Source organism: Astyanax mexicanus, chromosome 22 (assembly GCF_023375975.1).
Source record: "Astyanax mexicanus isolate ESR-SI-001 chromosome 22, AstMex3_surface, whole genome shotgun sequence".
Taxonomy (NCBI): Eukaryota; Metazoa; Chordata; class Actinopteri; order Characiformes; family Acestrorhamphidae; genus Astyanax; species Astyanax mexicanus.
Window position 1 is genome coordinate 34229333 of NC_064429.1, and position 13643 is coordinate 34242975.

Consider the following 13643-nt stretch of genomic DNA (forward strand, 5'->3'; position numbering starts at 1 on the left):
CATTTTGGACTCGCTCGGGAGCGCCCCCTGGTGGTGAGACAGGTGTGTATGCGCATGCTCAGTGGCGGTGTTGCGCTGTGAGACAGAGAGAGCGGATCTGGGCTGGTTTGTTTACAGCAGGCTGGAGTTTAGAGAGAGAGACAGGCTGAGGGTAGAGAGACACCGCGCTGAAGCTCCGCTGTACCTGTCTCTCTCTCCGGGTATGGGGGCTGCTGGGGGTCAGTGTGGGCTGTGGGCGCTGCTGGCGGCCGCGGCGCTGAGCCTGTGGCCGGGTGGAGGAGCTCTGTGGGCGGAGCAGGTGGCGGTGGTGGAGGTGCTGGTGGAGCAGGACTCTGGAGGGGTCCTGCAGGGCCAGCTGCTGCAGGACAGCCTGAACATCCAGGACCAGAGACCCCCAGGCCTTCAGGGAGATCTCAGACTGGTGAGTGGTGCAGGACATCCACCAGCATAACATTAAAACCACCACTTTGTTCCTGGGTGGTTGCTAAGGTGTTGCTGTAGTGTCTTTGGGGGTTGTTGTGGTGCTGCTAAGCGTCTGCTAATCATATATAGCTTGCTCGGACACTTTGGTGTTGGTTGTTGTTCCTAGGTGGTTGCTTAAGTGTTGCTGTAGGATCTGTGGGGGTTGTTATGGTGTTGCTAAGCGTCTGCTGATCATATATAGCCTGCTCGGACACTTTGGTATCCGTGGTGGTTCCTGGGTGATTGCTAAGGTGTTGCTGTAGTGTCTGTGGGGGTTGTTATGGTGTTGCTGTAGTGTCTGTGGGGGCTGTTATGGTGTTGCTGTAGTGTCTGTTGGGGATTGTTATGGTGTTGCTAAGCGTCTCCTGATCATATACAGTTTGCTAGGACACTTTGGTATCCGTGGTGGTTCCTGGGTGATTGCTAAGGTGTTGCTGTAGTGTCTGTGGGGGTTGTTATGGTGTTGCTGTAGTGTCTGTGGGGGCTGTTATGGTGTTGCTGTAGTGTCTGTTGGGGATTGTTATGGTGTTGCTAAGTGTCTCCTGATCATATACAGTTTGCTAGGACACTTTGGTATCCGTGGTGGTTCCTGGGTGGTTGCTAAGGTGTTGCTGTAGTGTCTGTGGGGTTGTTATGGTGTTGCTAAGCATCTGCTGATCATATATATAGCCTGCTCGGACACTTTGGTATCCGTGGTGGTTCCTGGGTGATTGCTAAGGTGTTGCTGTAGTATCTGTAGGGGTTGTTATGGTGTTGCTGTAGTGTCTGTGGGGGAATCTGTTATGGAGTTGCTAAGTGTCTGCTGATCATATATTTTGCTCAGACACTTTAATATCTGTGGTGGTTCCCAGGTGGTTGCTAAGGTGTTGCTGTAGTATTTATAGGGGGTTGTTATGGTGTTGCTAAGTGTCTGCTGATCATATAGCTTGCTCGGACACTTTGATATGCGTGGTGGTTCCTAGGTGGTTACTAAGGTGTTGCTGTACTGTCTGTGGGGGTTGTTATGGTGTTGCTCAGTGTCTACTGATCATACAACAAGAAACAATGAGGTGGTCATAATGTTATGCTTTATCGGTGTATGTGTATAAGTGTAATGGTATGTGATACAATAATAATAGTGTAAATACTGTAAATATTAACTTAAAAGGCTTATAAACTCTGCCTTACAGATCCGTGTGGATGATGAAGAGAATGAGGCGATCAGTCGAGAGGATGACGATGATGATGTTGGTGATGGTGATGAAGGTGCTGCTGAAGAACAGAAGAACCCGTGGATTGGGGTGGTACCTGTTGAGATGGATGAAGGTGGCGCTAATTCTAACGGCAACCAGGAATCCTTTGCTTCTGCTGTGGTCAACAAGGTGAATGACATATATATATATATATATATATATATATATATATATATATATACTATATGGACAGAGGTATTAGGACACGTACCTAGAGTAGCCAAATGCTTGGACATATAGTGCAAGTATAATAAATAAAGTACTCTTCCTAGCACCAGAAAAATTGGTTACCACTTGGATTTTTCTAAGCAAATAGGTAAGAGCCTCCCTATTGGATAATAATTACTTCATGGGTGATTATTATATGTCAGCTGGCAACATGTTATTAAACACTAACTGATGCAGGGAGTAGCTTCTCATTTGTTAAAACAACTATGTGGAAAGACTACTGAACCTTATGGTTGTGAGAACGATGTTAATCTGTTTCAGAAGGATCAAAGTATTGGCATCCATCAATTATTGTGAGGAGATTGAAGCTAAAATTACTTAAATCCGGTTAAGAACCGATTATAATCCAACGCAATATTAAAAAGTGAAAGGACAGTGGGGGAACATCATCTTCCAAGAAGGAATATGAAAATCTTGAACGACTTCACCCTCAAGTCAATTTTGAAAAAGGCTATAAAAAAATGTCAGGGGTAGTTTAGGGAGGCACTGGGTGATGTATGGGTTTAGAGGCGGGGCAGGAGGGAGGGGGGTGGTATTATTGATTGACTGATCTGCATATAGTGAGTACCAAAGTACACGGACACATCCTCGCCTATAGCACAGTTGAACGTGTGAGGGTTCTTCAGAGATGGAAATTACCAGCGTTTAAATGTTGTTTATGAAATGTTTCTAAAAAATCTTAAGCTGGACTGGTATGTTTCTCAGGGATATGATGTTTAATAGTGAAAGTAAAAGCTTTCCCCCACTCACACAGTGCTGTGAAGGGAAATTAAAGGATTAAAGGGACTAAACAGCTGCATAGTTCTGAGAAAAGCACTTATCAGTGAGAATAACCAGCAAAACATCTTTAATTAGATAGGGAGCATAAAGACTGGACTCTAGAGCAATGGAATAAGATTATGTGAAGATCTGATGAGTCCAGGTTTATTCGGTTCCAGAAAGATGGTGCATCAGGGTAAGAAGAGAGGCAGGTGAAGAAGTGATGTGTTTTATTTCTCCACAGATGAAGAGAGCTCTGGTTTTGGGGGCGTCTGCACTCATAATCCTCGTCCTCAACCAGAACACAGTACGAGAGGTACTGCACGTTTTCTCTGTTCTGAAATCTGATTGGTAAACTCGCATTAAAGCAGTTAACACAGACAATATGTATTGTACAATGTAGTTTTTTTTTAATTAATAATGATTTACCACTTCAAAAAGGCTGTTCTTTTCTCTCCTCATTTATAGATGGATCTCTCACAGGTTCTTTCCAAGCCAATCATCATCATTCAGACGTCAGAAAACGTCACCAAACTCATCGGTGCTCTACTCAGGTATAGGTTTCGACACACTTTAAAATTCTACATTAATATTTTAGATTCTTCAAAGTAGCACCTCTTGCTTAGATGACAGATTTGCTGCCACTATAATCGGGGATTGCTGGTTTGAATCCCGTTCATGTTGTGTGCCATCAGCTGCTTGAGCACATTTGGCTTTGCTCTCTCTGTGTGGTTAGAGTACAGTAGATGGTGCTCTTTCCCCTCATCACTCCTAGGGTGATGTGGATCAGCACAAGGCTGCGTCTGTGAGCTGATGTATCAGAACCGAGTCGCTGCGCTTTGCTCCGAGCGTTAACACTGTGATGCTACTCAGCAATGCTACATCCAAGTGCAGTTGCAAAAAAGGCCATCAAAAAATGTTATAATGATGAAACTGGCACTCATCAAGAACAGCCCAGAAAAGGAAGAGCAGAAGTTTCTCTATTGCACAGTAACCAGAGTTACCAGCCACAGAAACAGACTCAAGTTAAAGGAAGACTAAACCCACCGATTTATACTCTGGAAAATTCAGGATTCATTTACTATGTAGGAAAAAATACAATTTTTTTTTGTCATTTTATTGCCTTTTTTAAATCAGTATGTTTCGTTTTTGCATTGTTTTTCAGAGGTCTTCGCGCAACTGCAAAAATCACATACAAAACATTCCTACAGAATAACCTGGTAAGATGTTTTAGTCAAAAGTTGGACACCTGTTTTTATTCAGTGTTCTTCTTTATTTTTTATTTAATTTATTTAATTATTTTAGATTAATATTAAATACATAAAACTTAATTGATTTGTTTAACACATTTTTTGTTCACAAGATAATTCGGCACATGTTCTTTTATACAGCTCTGGAAAAAAAATAAGAGAGCACTTCAGTTTCTGAATCAGTTTCTCTGATTTTACTATTTATAGGTTTATATTTGAGTAAAATGAACATTGTTTTATTCTATATACTACGGACATAATATCTCCCAAATTCCAAATAAAAATATCGTCATTTAGAGCATTTATTTGCAGAAAATGAGAAATGTCTGAAATAACAAAAAAGATGCAGAACTTTCAGACCTCAAATAATGCAAAGAAAACAAGTTCATATTCATAAAGTTTTAATAGTTCAGAAATCAATATTTGGTGAAATAACCCTGGTTTTAATCAGTTTTCATGCATATTGGCATCATGTTCTCCTCCACCAGTCTTACACACTGCTTTTGGATAACTTTATGCTACTCACTCCTGGTGCAAAAATTCAAGCAGTTCAGTTTGGTTTGATGGCTTGAGGTTGATTATTTTCAATTTGGTAAAATCAAAGAAATTCATCATTTTTAAGTGGTATCTTTTTTCTTTTTTTTTTTTACCAAAGCTGTAAATTTAATATAGTCTGTAATATTACATTTACAGTGTAAAAACATAATAAAAAAGACTTTTCAGACTTTTGACTGGTGCTTGTGTGTATTTGTGTGTATTTGTGTTACAGGGGGCCACTCTGACCCTGTGGTCGAGCTGTGGGCGCTCCAGAGGGGGGCTGTACGGGGAGTGGCAGGGGGTGATCTGCACTGGAGAGATTAACTCACCTGTACAGGTATGACAGTTTAAGGACAGGTGTTTATTCTCTGAGTGAAATCTCTCTGTAAATCTCAGTGTAAATTTCCTCCTCTGGGTTTTATCAGAAGTATCTGCAGCAGCTGTGGAACACGGTGGTGCTGGTGGCTCTGATTCTGTCCACTGGGGTCATAGTTCACGCCCGCTGGCAGTACCAGGACAACCAGTTCAACGATGACCTGCAGGTGACCCCCCCCCATCAATTAATACTGGAGTGATAGTTTAATAAAAAATCAGGTTTATCACTTTATTTCTAAATCAGTCTCTATCTTTCCCTCTCTCTTCGTATTGTATCTTTCTTTCTTTCTTTCTCTTTCTATTTCTCTCTCTGTCTTTCTCTGAATTATGAGTATCTCTCTCTCTATTGTGAGTAACTATCTCTGTTTCTCTCTCTCTCTCTCTCTGTATTGTAACTATCTCTCTTTTTTCTCTCTTTCTTTCTCTCTCTTTATCTCACTCTCTCTGTGTTGTAAATCTATCTCTCTTCCTTTCTCTCTCTTTATCTCGCTCTCTCTATATTGTAACTATCTCTCTCTTTCTTTCTCTTTCTTTCTCTATCTTTCTCTGAATTATGAGTATCTCTCTCTCTATTGTGAGTAACTATCTCTCTCTCTCTCTCTCCGTATTGAGTAACTATCTCTCTTTCTCTCTCTCCGTATTGTAAGTAACTATCTCTCTCTTCCTTTCTCTCTCTTTCTTTCTCTCTCTATCTCACTCTCTCTCTGTATTGTAAATCTATCGCTCTTCCTTTCTCTCTCTCTTTATCTCGCTCTCTCTCTGTATTGTAAATCTATCGCTCTTCCTTTCTCTCTCTCTTTATCTCGCTCTCTCTCTGTATTGTAAATCTATCTCTCTTCCTTTCTCTCTCTTTATCTCGCTCTCTCTCTGTATTGTAAATCTATCTCTCTTCCTTTCTCTCTCTTTATCTCGCTCTCTCTCTGTATTGTAAATCTATCTCTCTTCCTTTCTCTCTCTACCTCCGCATTAAGTAAATCTCTCAGTATTGTAAAACTCTCTTCAATTCTCTTTCTCTCTCTCCATCTCTCTTCACATTATGAGTAAATCTCTCTCTTCCTTTCCCTCTCTTTCTTTCTCTAGCCCTCCAGTAAATCATCTCATTCTTTCGTCTCTCTCTGCATTTAAATCTATCTATCACTCCCTCTCTGTATTGTGAGTAAATGTATCTCTCTCTCAATTCAATTCAATTCAATATAGCTTTATTAGCATGACTGTGAATTACAGTGTTGCCAAAGCATTATAACTATTAACAAGAATGGTATATGAACATACATAACAGACATAATAACATTTATAACAGAAAATAATTATGATTATTATAATAATTATATCATTTAACAATAATTATAATTATATAATAATAATCATTTTCTCTGGGATGAGGTCCCCAGGATTTTTGAGGTCATTTTGAGGTGTTACCCACTGTCTCTCAGGCTGTGACACGCACTGACGTATTTGGCAGCGAGGGGGGCGGTGTGCCCCTCCCCCAGAGTGATCCGTAATTTTTCTGATAGCGAAAATTTTTCAAAATTTGGAATCAATTCATTAAATTTGTTAATGAAGAAATTTCGAGTTCCTTTAAATTTGTCACACTGTAGAAGGAAGTGCATCTCCGTCTCGACCTCACCTGTCGTACAGTGACCACACAGTCTCTCCTCTCTGGGCAGCCAGGACTGTTTATACCTGCCGGTCTCTATGGCCAGTCTGTGGTCACTGAGTCTGTACTTGGTCAGGATCTGTCTCTGCTTTCTATCTCTGACAGTCAGGAGATATTCCTCTAATTTATACTCTGTTTTTAGGGCCCGATAGCATTCCAGTTTGTTTTGAGTTTGGATTTCTTTTTGCCAATGTTCCAGATAATCATTCAGACTGTGTTTGGTGATTTGCCTGATGTTGAGTTTGGTTGATAAAGCAGTGCTGGGCTGAGGCTGCTGTCTATTAGTATCTGTTAGAGGGTTAATAAGCCTCAGGACCAGCTGACTGAGGGAGCTCTTTTCAGGGTTCAGTTCTTGGGTCTGTAACGCCCTAAATTGCAGCGTGTCACTGGGACTCGTCTTCAAGTGCATCCAGAAATTTAGAGCTCGTTTTTGGATGTTGATGATCAGAGGAAATCGGCCTAATTCTGCCCTGCATGCGTTGGTTGGAGTTTTTCTCTGGACTTTTAGAATCATTCTACAGAATTCTGCATTCTCTCTCTCTCTCTCTCTCCACATTATGAGTAAATCTCTCTTCCTCTTTCTCTCTCTCTCTCAATCTCTCTCATTCTTTCTTTCCCTATCTCTGCGCATTATAAGTAAATCTCTATTTCTCTTTATATTATGAGTAAATCTCTCTCTCTCACTCTCACTCTCTTTCTCAGCTGCATCCGAAGCCGGATCTGCTGAAGCTGCTCTCCTCATTAAAGACCCGAAAGTACCGTCAGCCCAAAGCCTGGAGCGACCCCACACACGGCCAGCCGGAGACGGAGAGCTGCGCGGTGTGCCTGGAGCAATACCTCAACAACCAGGTAACACACACACACACACACACACACATGCACACCCTGACCATTCATTCTTTTCTAATCCCTTTATATCCTCTATAAACCTTTATATGTCAGCAAGTCTGAACTGACTGTTGTGTCTGGTGTTTGTGTCTGGTGTGTGTGTGTGTGTGTGTGTGTGTGTGTGTGTGTTGCGCAGTGTTTGCGGGTGTTGCCGTGTCTTCATGAGTTCCACAGAGACTGTGTGGATCCGTGGCTTCTGCTGCAGCAAACCTGCCCTCTCTGCAAACGCAGTGTACTCGGTCAGTATAACACACACACACACACACACACACACACACACATTTATTATTTATTAAACATATTGCAAAGTATATTCATATTCAGTATTCTTTGGATAGCAGCCACCTAACAACACCCCATAACCACATTAACCTTATTATAAATACCTTACCATACTACAGCACCTCATGTAGAGTTCATTTTTCAACTTTAGAGCAAACACCTTGCAAACATTTAGCAACACCATGGCAACCACCTACCTAGCAACTGCCTAGTAACACCACAGCAACTGCCTAGGACATCGTAGCAGCCAATAGGGACACTGCAGCAACTGAATTGTGTACCAGAGCAAACACTTAGCAACATTATAGAAACTACTTGGCAATCCATGGCAACCACTCAGCAACACCATAGCAATCATCTACCTAGCAAATGCCAAGTAACACCACAGCAATTGCATAGAAAACCCTAACAATCAACAGGGACGCCACAGCAACCAAGTCATATACCTTGGCAACCTCTTACCAACTACATAGCAACCACATGGAATACCATAGAAACCATTCAGCAACAGTCAGGCTACTGTAACCATATAGCAAAAAACATTGCATTTATCTACCCAGCAAATGCCTAATAACACCACAGCAACCACCAGGGATATCATAGCAACCACCTGCCTAGCAAATGCCTAGTAACACCACAGCAACTGCATAGAACCCAACGGGAAACCAACAGGGACGCCACAGCAACCAAGTCAAATACCTTGGCAACCACTTTGAACAGTGTAGAAACTATTTGCAACTGTTTTGTAACCATGTGGCAAAACCATTACAATCATCTACCTAACAACTGCCTAGTAACACCACAGCAACTGCATAGTAAACCACAGCAACCAAGTTGAATACCTAGGCAACTTTCTCAACTTAAAACCACCTGGAATACCATAGAAACCATTCAGCAACTGCCTTGTAACCATGCATCAAAACCATTGCAATCATCTTCAGAGCAAGACCACAGCAACCACCTGGGACCCAGGAAAGCATAGCAACCAACAGGGATGCCACAGCAACCAAGTCAAATACCTTGGCAACCTCTTAGCAATCCCCTTGGATACTATACTGGATACTTGGATACTTGGTTGCTATGGTTTCCTGCGCAGTTGCTGTGGTGTTACTAGGCATTTGCTAAGTAGGTGGTTGTTATGGTGTTGCCGAGTGGTTGCCATGGTGTGCCAAGTGGTTTCTATAATGTTGCTAAGTGGTTGCTCTGGTATACAGCTTGGTTGCTGTAGTGTCCCTGTCGGTAGCTATGGTTTCCTAGGCAGTTGTTATAATATTGGTAATCTAAGTCATTGCTATGGTGGTGCTAGGCCGTTGCTAGGTGTTAACTAATTGGCTACAAGGTGGTTGCTATGGTGTAGCTAAACTGTAGCTTCCTGTTCTGCAGGTAATTTCTGTTGAGGAGGAGCGGGCTCCCTCTGACGGGTCGGTACCGGGACCGGATTCTCTCCAGACAGTGCCCCCTGTCTCTCCTGTCTCTCCGGACCCTGTACTGCACTGTACTGTACTGTAAATCCGGGGCGTCTCCGGGAGAATGACCCTTGACCTCTCCAGAGACTCCTAACCTCCATGTCTGACCTCTACATGACCCTGAGGTTCCAGCTTCCTTAAAGTAATTAATGTGCTACAGATCTCTGGACTGGACTACAGCCTCTACTGTGTGTTTTAAAGACTGGCAACAGCAGGGGGCGCTACACTGCTTTACTGCATTACTGATTTACTGCTTTACTACCTTAATGCTTCTTTCTTTCCCGCCAAAAATATTCACTTCAGTGTTTTTTTTTGAGGTTTAGGCATATTGTAGCTAAACACTCGCCACACTGGGGTTTAGCTAGTCATTGAAGCTAATGCTAATTATTACGCTAATTTTTTAAAAATAGTTTGTTCAGCTTTAATTTTTATCCACCTTATTCAGCATTATAAGGAGGAGCTGCGTCTGTGGTTGAAGAGCCACATTTACAACAACATCCACCCAAACCTTCATACCTGGAGCCGCACAATATATTCTTTTAGTATTTATATTGCAATGTACATACGTGCAATAGTGACAGTGCAGAACTTTTTTTTGTTGATTAAAGGAGAACTCCTGGGTAAAATGGACTTTGGCTGTAAACAAGCTTTAGACTGGATGATATGGGGCATATTTTTTACCCCTGCAGATAAATCGCTTTTTACACCATTATCCATGTTCAAAGTAGCTCCACACTTTATTGCTAAAATCGGCCGGAGAGCTGTGACATGTAAAAAGAGGCATTAATAACCTAAAAACTGTACAAGAAGTTTATAAAAAAAAAATCCTGGATAATGATGTAAAAAGCGATTTATGTGCAGGCACAAAAAATATGCCCCATATTATCAAGTCTAAAGCTTGTTTGCACAAACTGAATAAAATTACTGGATTTCAGAAAGCTGTAGGAGAGCAGAGGTGAGCTATGCAACAAAGGTTAGTACTCTTTATCATGTTTTACTACACCAAAAGTGAAAAAAAAAATTACACCGGAGTTCACCTTTAATACAGAGAATAAAAAATAAAACACGGTTCTCATTTTAAATGACAATACCTACCAAATTATTTATGATTATCTACCTAATACCATTTATTATACTCTAATCACTGAATGCAACATTCTTTTATTCTTTTTATATTTTTATATCGCTATATACTATGCTTGAGCCGTTTAAGGGTTCTGTCACTTTAATAATGCAAATAAGCTATTGCAGGCCACGCCCCATGTTTACATTGAATTTTAACCACATGTTACCGTTAGCTTGTGCTTGTTCTAGATCTAGTTCATGCTTAACTGTGATAAAAGCACAAAACTCATTATTTGAAAATGTTTATCTTGCATCTCTCTGATCTGCTCACTCTCCACAGACAGTGGGTATAGATCCCTCCCTCAGACAAAGTCTGCTGGCTGATCGTGCTGTGCACTGTCTTAAGTGTCTGAAGTTGGGTGTATTTTTAAATGTAGTTTTAAATTTAGTGGGTTCAACCACAGATGTAGCTTCCACCCAAATGAACTTTTGAAAGTGGGCTTGGCAGAATAAGGTGGATAAAGCAGAATTTTTACAGTTATGCAGTTACAATCTACCTAATGTGAATGTGCAAGCCTGTACAATAATGATATGGCCCTGGCAAAACCACGCCCCCTGCCATGCCCCGCCCCTAAATCATCTCTGCTTCCAAAAGACTTTACCTTATTAACACACACACATTGAGCTCAGGGTGTGTGTGTGTGTCGAGTGTGTGTGTTAGCACCCGTCAGTGCTAACCCTTTATTTATTATAATATTAGTTATCATATTCTGATTTTCTTAAGCATGGCTAAAGCATTGTTTAGCCTGGTATGAATATACAATATATGGGCATGTCAAATAATGTTTTACTTTAAAAGTAGTAAAGTTTTAGTACTTCAGTACTGCTCAGTTTTTACCGCAGCCCCCAATTCTGGATGTTTACCTACTGCAGCAAGTTCTTTACTATTTAATGTAATTATATATTTTTAAAAATGAAATCTGACATCAAAATAAAACGTAACATTTTAGCACGCAACATTTCAGTTCTCACTACGGAAGCAGTGCCATTTAACCTTATTTTTAAACTGTATTTTTATATAAAAGTTAGATTTTCACATGTAACAATTCGATTTTGCTAGTAAATAGTCTGTTATACTGTATAATCATGTCTATATTTACTTGTTTTCTTTAAAAAAAAAATAATTCACATCTCTGTTTCACAGTAGTAAAAATAAAAAAGTAAAAATCTTCCAAATTTATAAATTTTAATTAGTAAGAACTGAAATTTTTGCAAATATCCATAGGATTTTAATTTTAACAGCTAGAATCTTAACACTTGACAACATTTTACATCAAAATAACAATAATTTCTTAATTTTTATTTTAACTTTAAATATAAAATGAAATATTTTCAGATTGCAAAATTCATTATTACTATACTTTTATTGGAAAGAAAAAGCAAAAGTATTATATTTCTTTAAAAGATTGGATTGACTTTAAATGTAAAATGTTGTAATGCACTTTTACATTAATTCCAACATATTAAACTCATTTTAACACATTTAATGAACGTGTTTTACTAGTAGAATTCACACTATTAAAAAAAAAAGAATAAAAACATTAATTTTACCTTGGAAGTTATTTTACTCCATATTCAGCTTTTATTATATTGAAATTTTATACAATTATTTGACAATAAATTTTAACATGAAATACTTTTTTAAGACAAGTAAAACATTATTTTAAGATATAAAATAGTTTTTTTTTATGTTTGCATTTAATTCAGATTCTTTCAACCCAATTACATTCAATTCATTAAATTAATGAAAATGTGTTTTGAAATAACTCGAATGCTTCCCAGTAAGAACTAAAATCTTGTAAATCGCTACTGAATTTTTACTTTAAATCTATTTAAAGTTTATTTAAAGCAAATGCTTTAAATTAACTTGCTGCATCCTGAACCACCACTGTTACTGCAGCTCCCCATCCTGCAGGAGAATACAGTACTGTCTTTAATATGGGTTTAATGTGAGGAAAAACATATCACACACACACACACACACACACACACACACACAAACGGAGACGGTGAAAAGTCTTAAAAACAGTATTTATTGTTTCTAATATGAATTATAATCTTGTAAGATCTTAAAACTCAGATCCTGTTCTTGTTTTACTGTGTTTGTTTTTTATTTGTCTGTTGTGTGTATGGGGAAAGGGGCGGAGCTTAGCCATAGACATAGCTGTAACAAACACACACACACACTGCAGTTGGCACTCTGAACTCTTCAGCTGGTAAAAGCAGAAAGACCTGCAGAAGCTCCAGATGATCAGAAGACTCTGATCTAACATCAGATCCTGCAAAGTGATTGGCTGAGAGGCGTTCTATGAGTGCCGTTATCAGCCGGTAATGCACTGTAACCGAAACTCTCCGTGTATTACTCTTACTCCGCCACATACAGGTAACCTAGCAACGATGCAGCGCTTACAAGCCAAACAGCGCAGCTACAAACAGAGCAGCAATGGAACTATTTTAACTGGCAGAGTTTTTATAACCAATCAGATCCTATTTTCTCCTCCTCATTAATTCTTTAAAATCTTTCAATAAACAGCGATAATGGAACTGTGGTATAATCACAATAATACACTCGAGGTTCATGTTATAACATGTAATATTGGCACTGCTGTGCTGATCTACTCTATAATCTTTACAGCAGTGCCAATTTTACAGGTTATAGCACAAACCTTGAGTGTATTATTGCGTAATTAATCCAGTTAAAGAGTTGAAATCACAAAGTTAATTTTTTAAATATAATTTTATCCCCATTTTACACTGCCAATCCGATACATGTGAAGTCAGACTCCGCCTCTTTTTGAACTGCTGCTGATGCAGCATTGCCGAGTAGCATCACAGCGCTAACGCTCGGAGGAAAGCAGCGCAGCGACTCGGTTCTAATACATCAGCTCACAGACGCAGCCTTGTGCTGATCCACATCACCCTAGGAGTGATAAGGGGAAGGAGCACCATCTACTGTAACCACCCAGAGAGAGCAAGGCCAAATGTGCTCTCTCAGGGCTCTGGCAGCTGATGGCAAACTACATAAACAGGATTCGAACCATCGTTCATTCGAATCACCAGAAAATGTCCATTTATATAATAAACAATGCATTATAAAATATTGAAAATATTGTGTATGACATATTGTGTATGCTTGTGTTTTGAAAATATCTAGAATATTTGTCTTATTTTTCAAGAATTAATGCGAAAAAAAATGCAGAATTCTAACATCGAACAACTCTTCTGCTTTAGCACTTTGGTTCATTTTGTCCAGTTTGGACTTTATAAAAAAAAAATAAAAAAATAATAATAATAATCTATTCTGCTTACCTTTGACCTTGCTGCTTTATCTTCATCTTTCTACACTTACATATAGATTCCATTTGAACTCATTTAGAACTTA

General features: G+C 39.5%; 1 protein-coding gene across 1 annotated transcript; it reads left to right on the forward strand.

Moving 5' to 3' along the window:
• Window positions 1-41: 41 nt before the first annotated feature.
• On the forward strand, window positions 42-13370 carry rnf215 (ring finger protein 215). Its single transcript, XM_022664715.2, has 10 exons — window positions 42-421; window positions 1632-1823; window positions 2926-2997; window positions 3150-3235; window positions 3847-3901; window positions 4701-4805; window positions 4894-5010; window positions 7203-7349; window positions 7525-7627; window positions 9054-13370. The coding sequence occupies exons 1-10, from the start codon at window positions 203-205 to the stop codon at window positions 9065-9067; spliced, it is 1110 nt and encodes a 369-aa protein (XP_022520436.2). The 5' UTR covers window positions 42-202; the 3' UTR covers window positions 9068-13370.
• The last annotated feature ends 273 nt before the right edge of the window (window positions 13371-13643 follow it).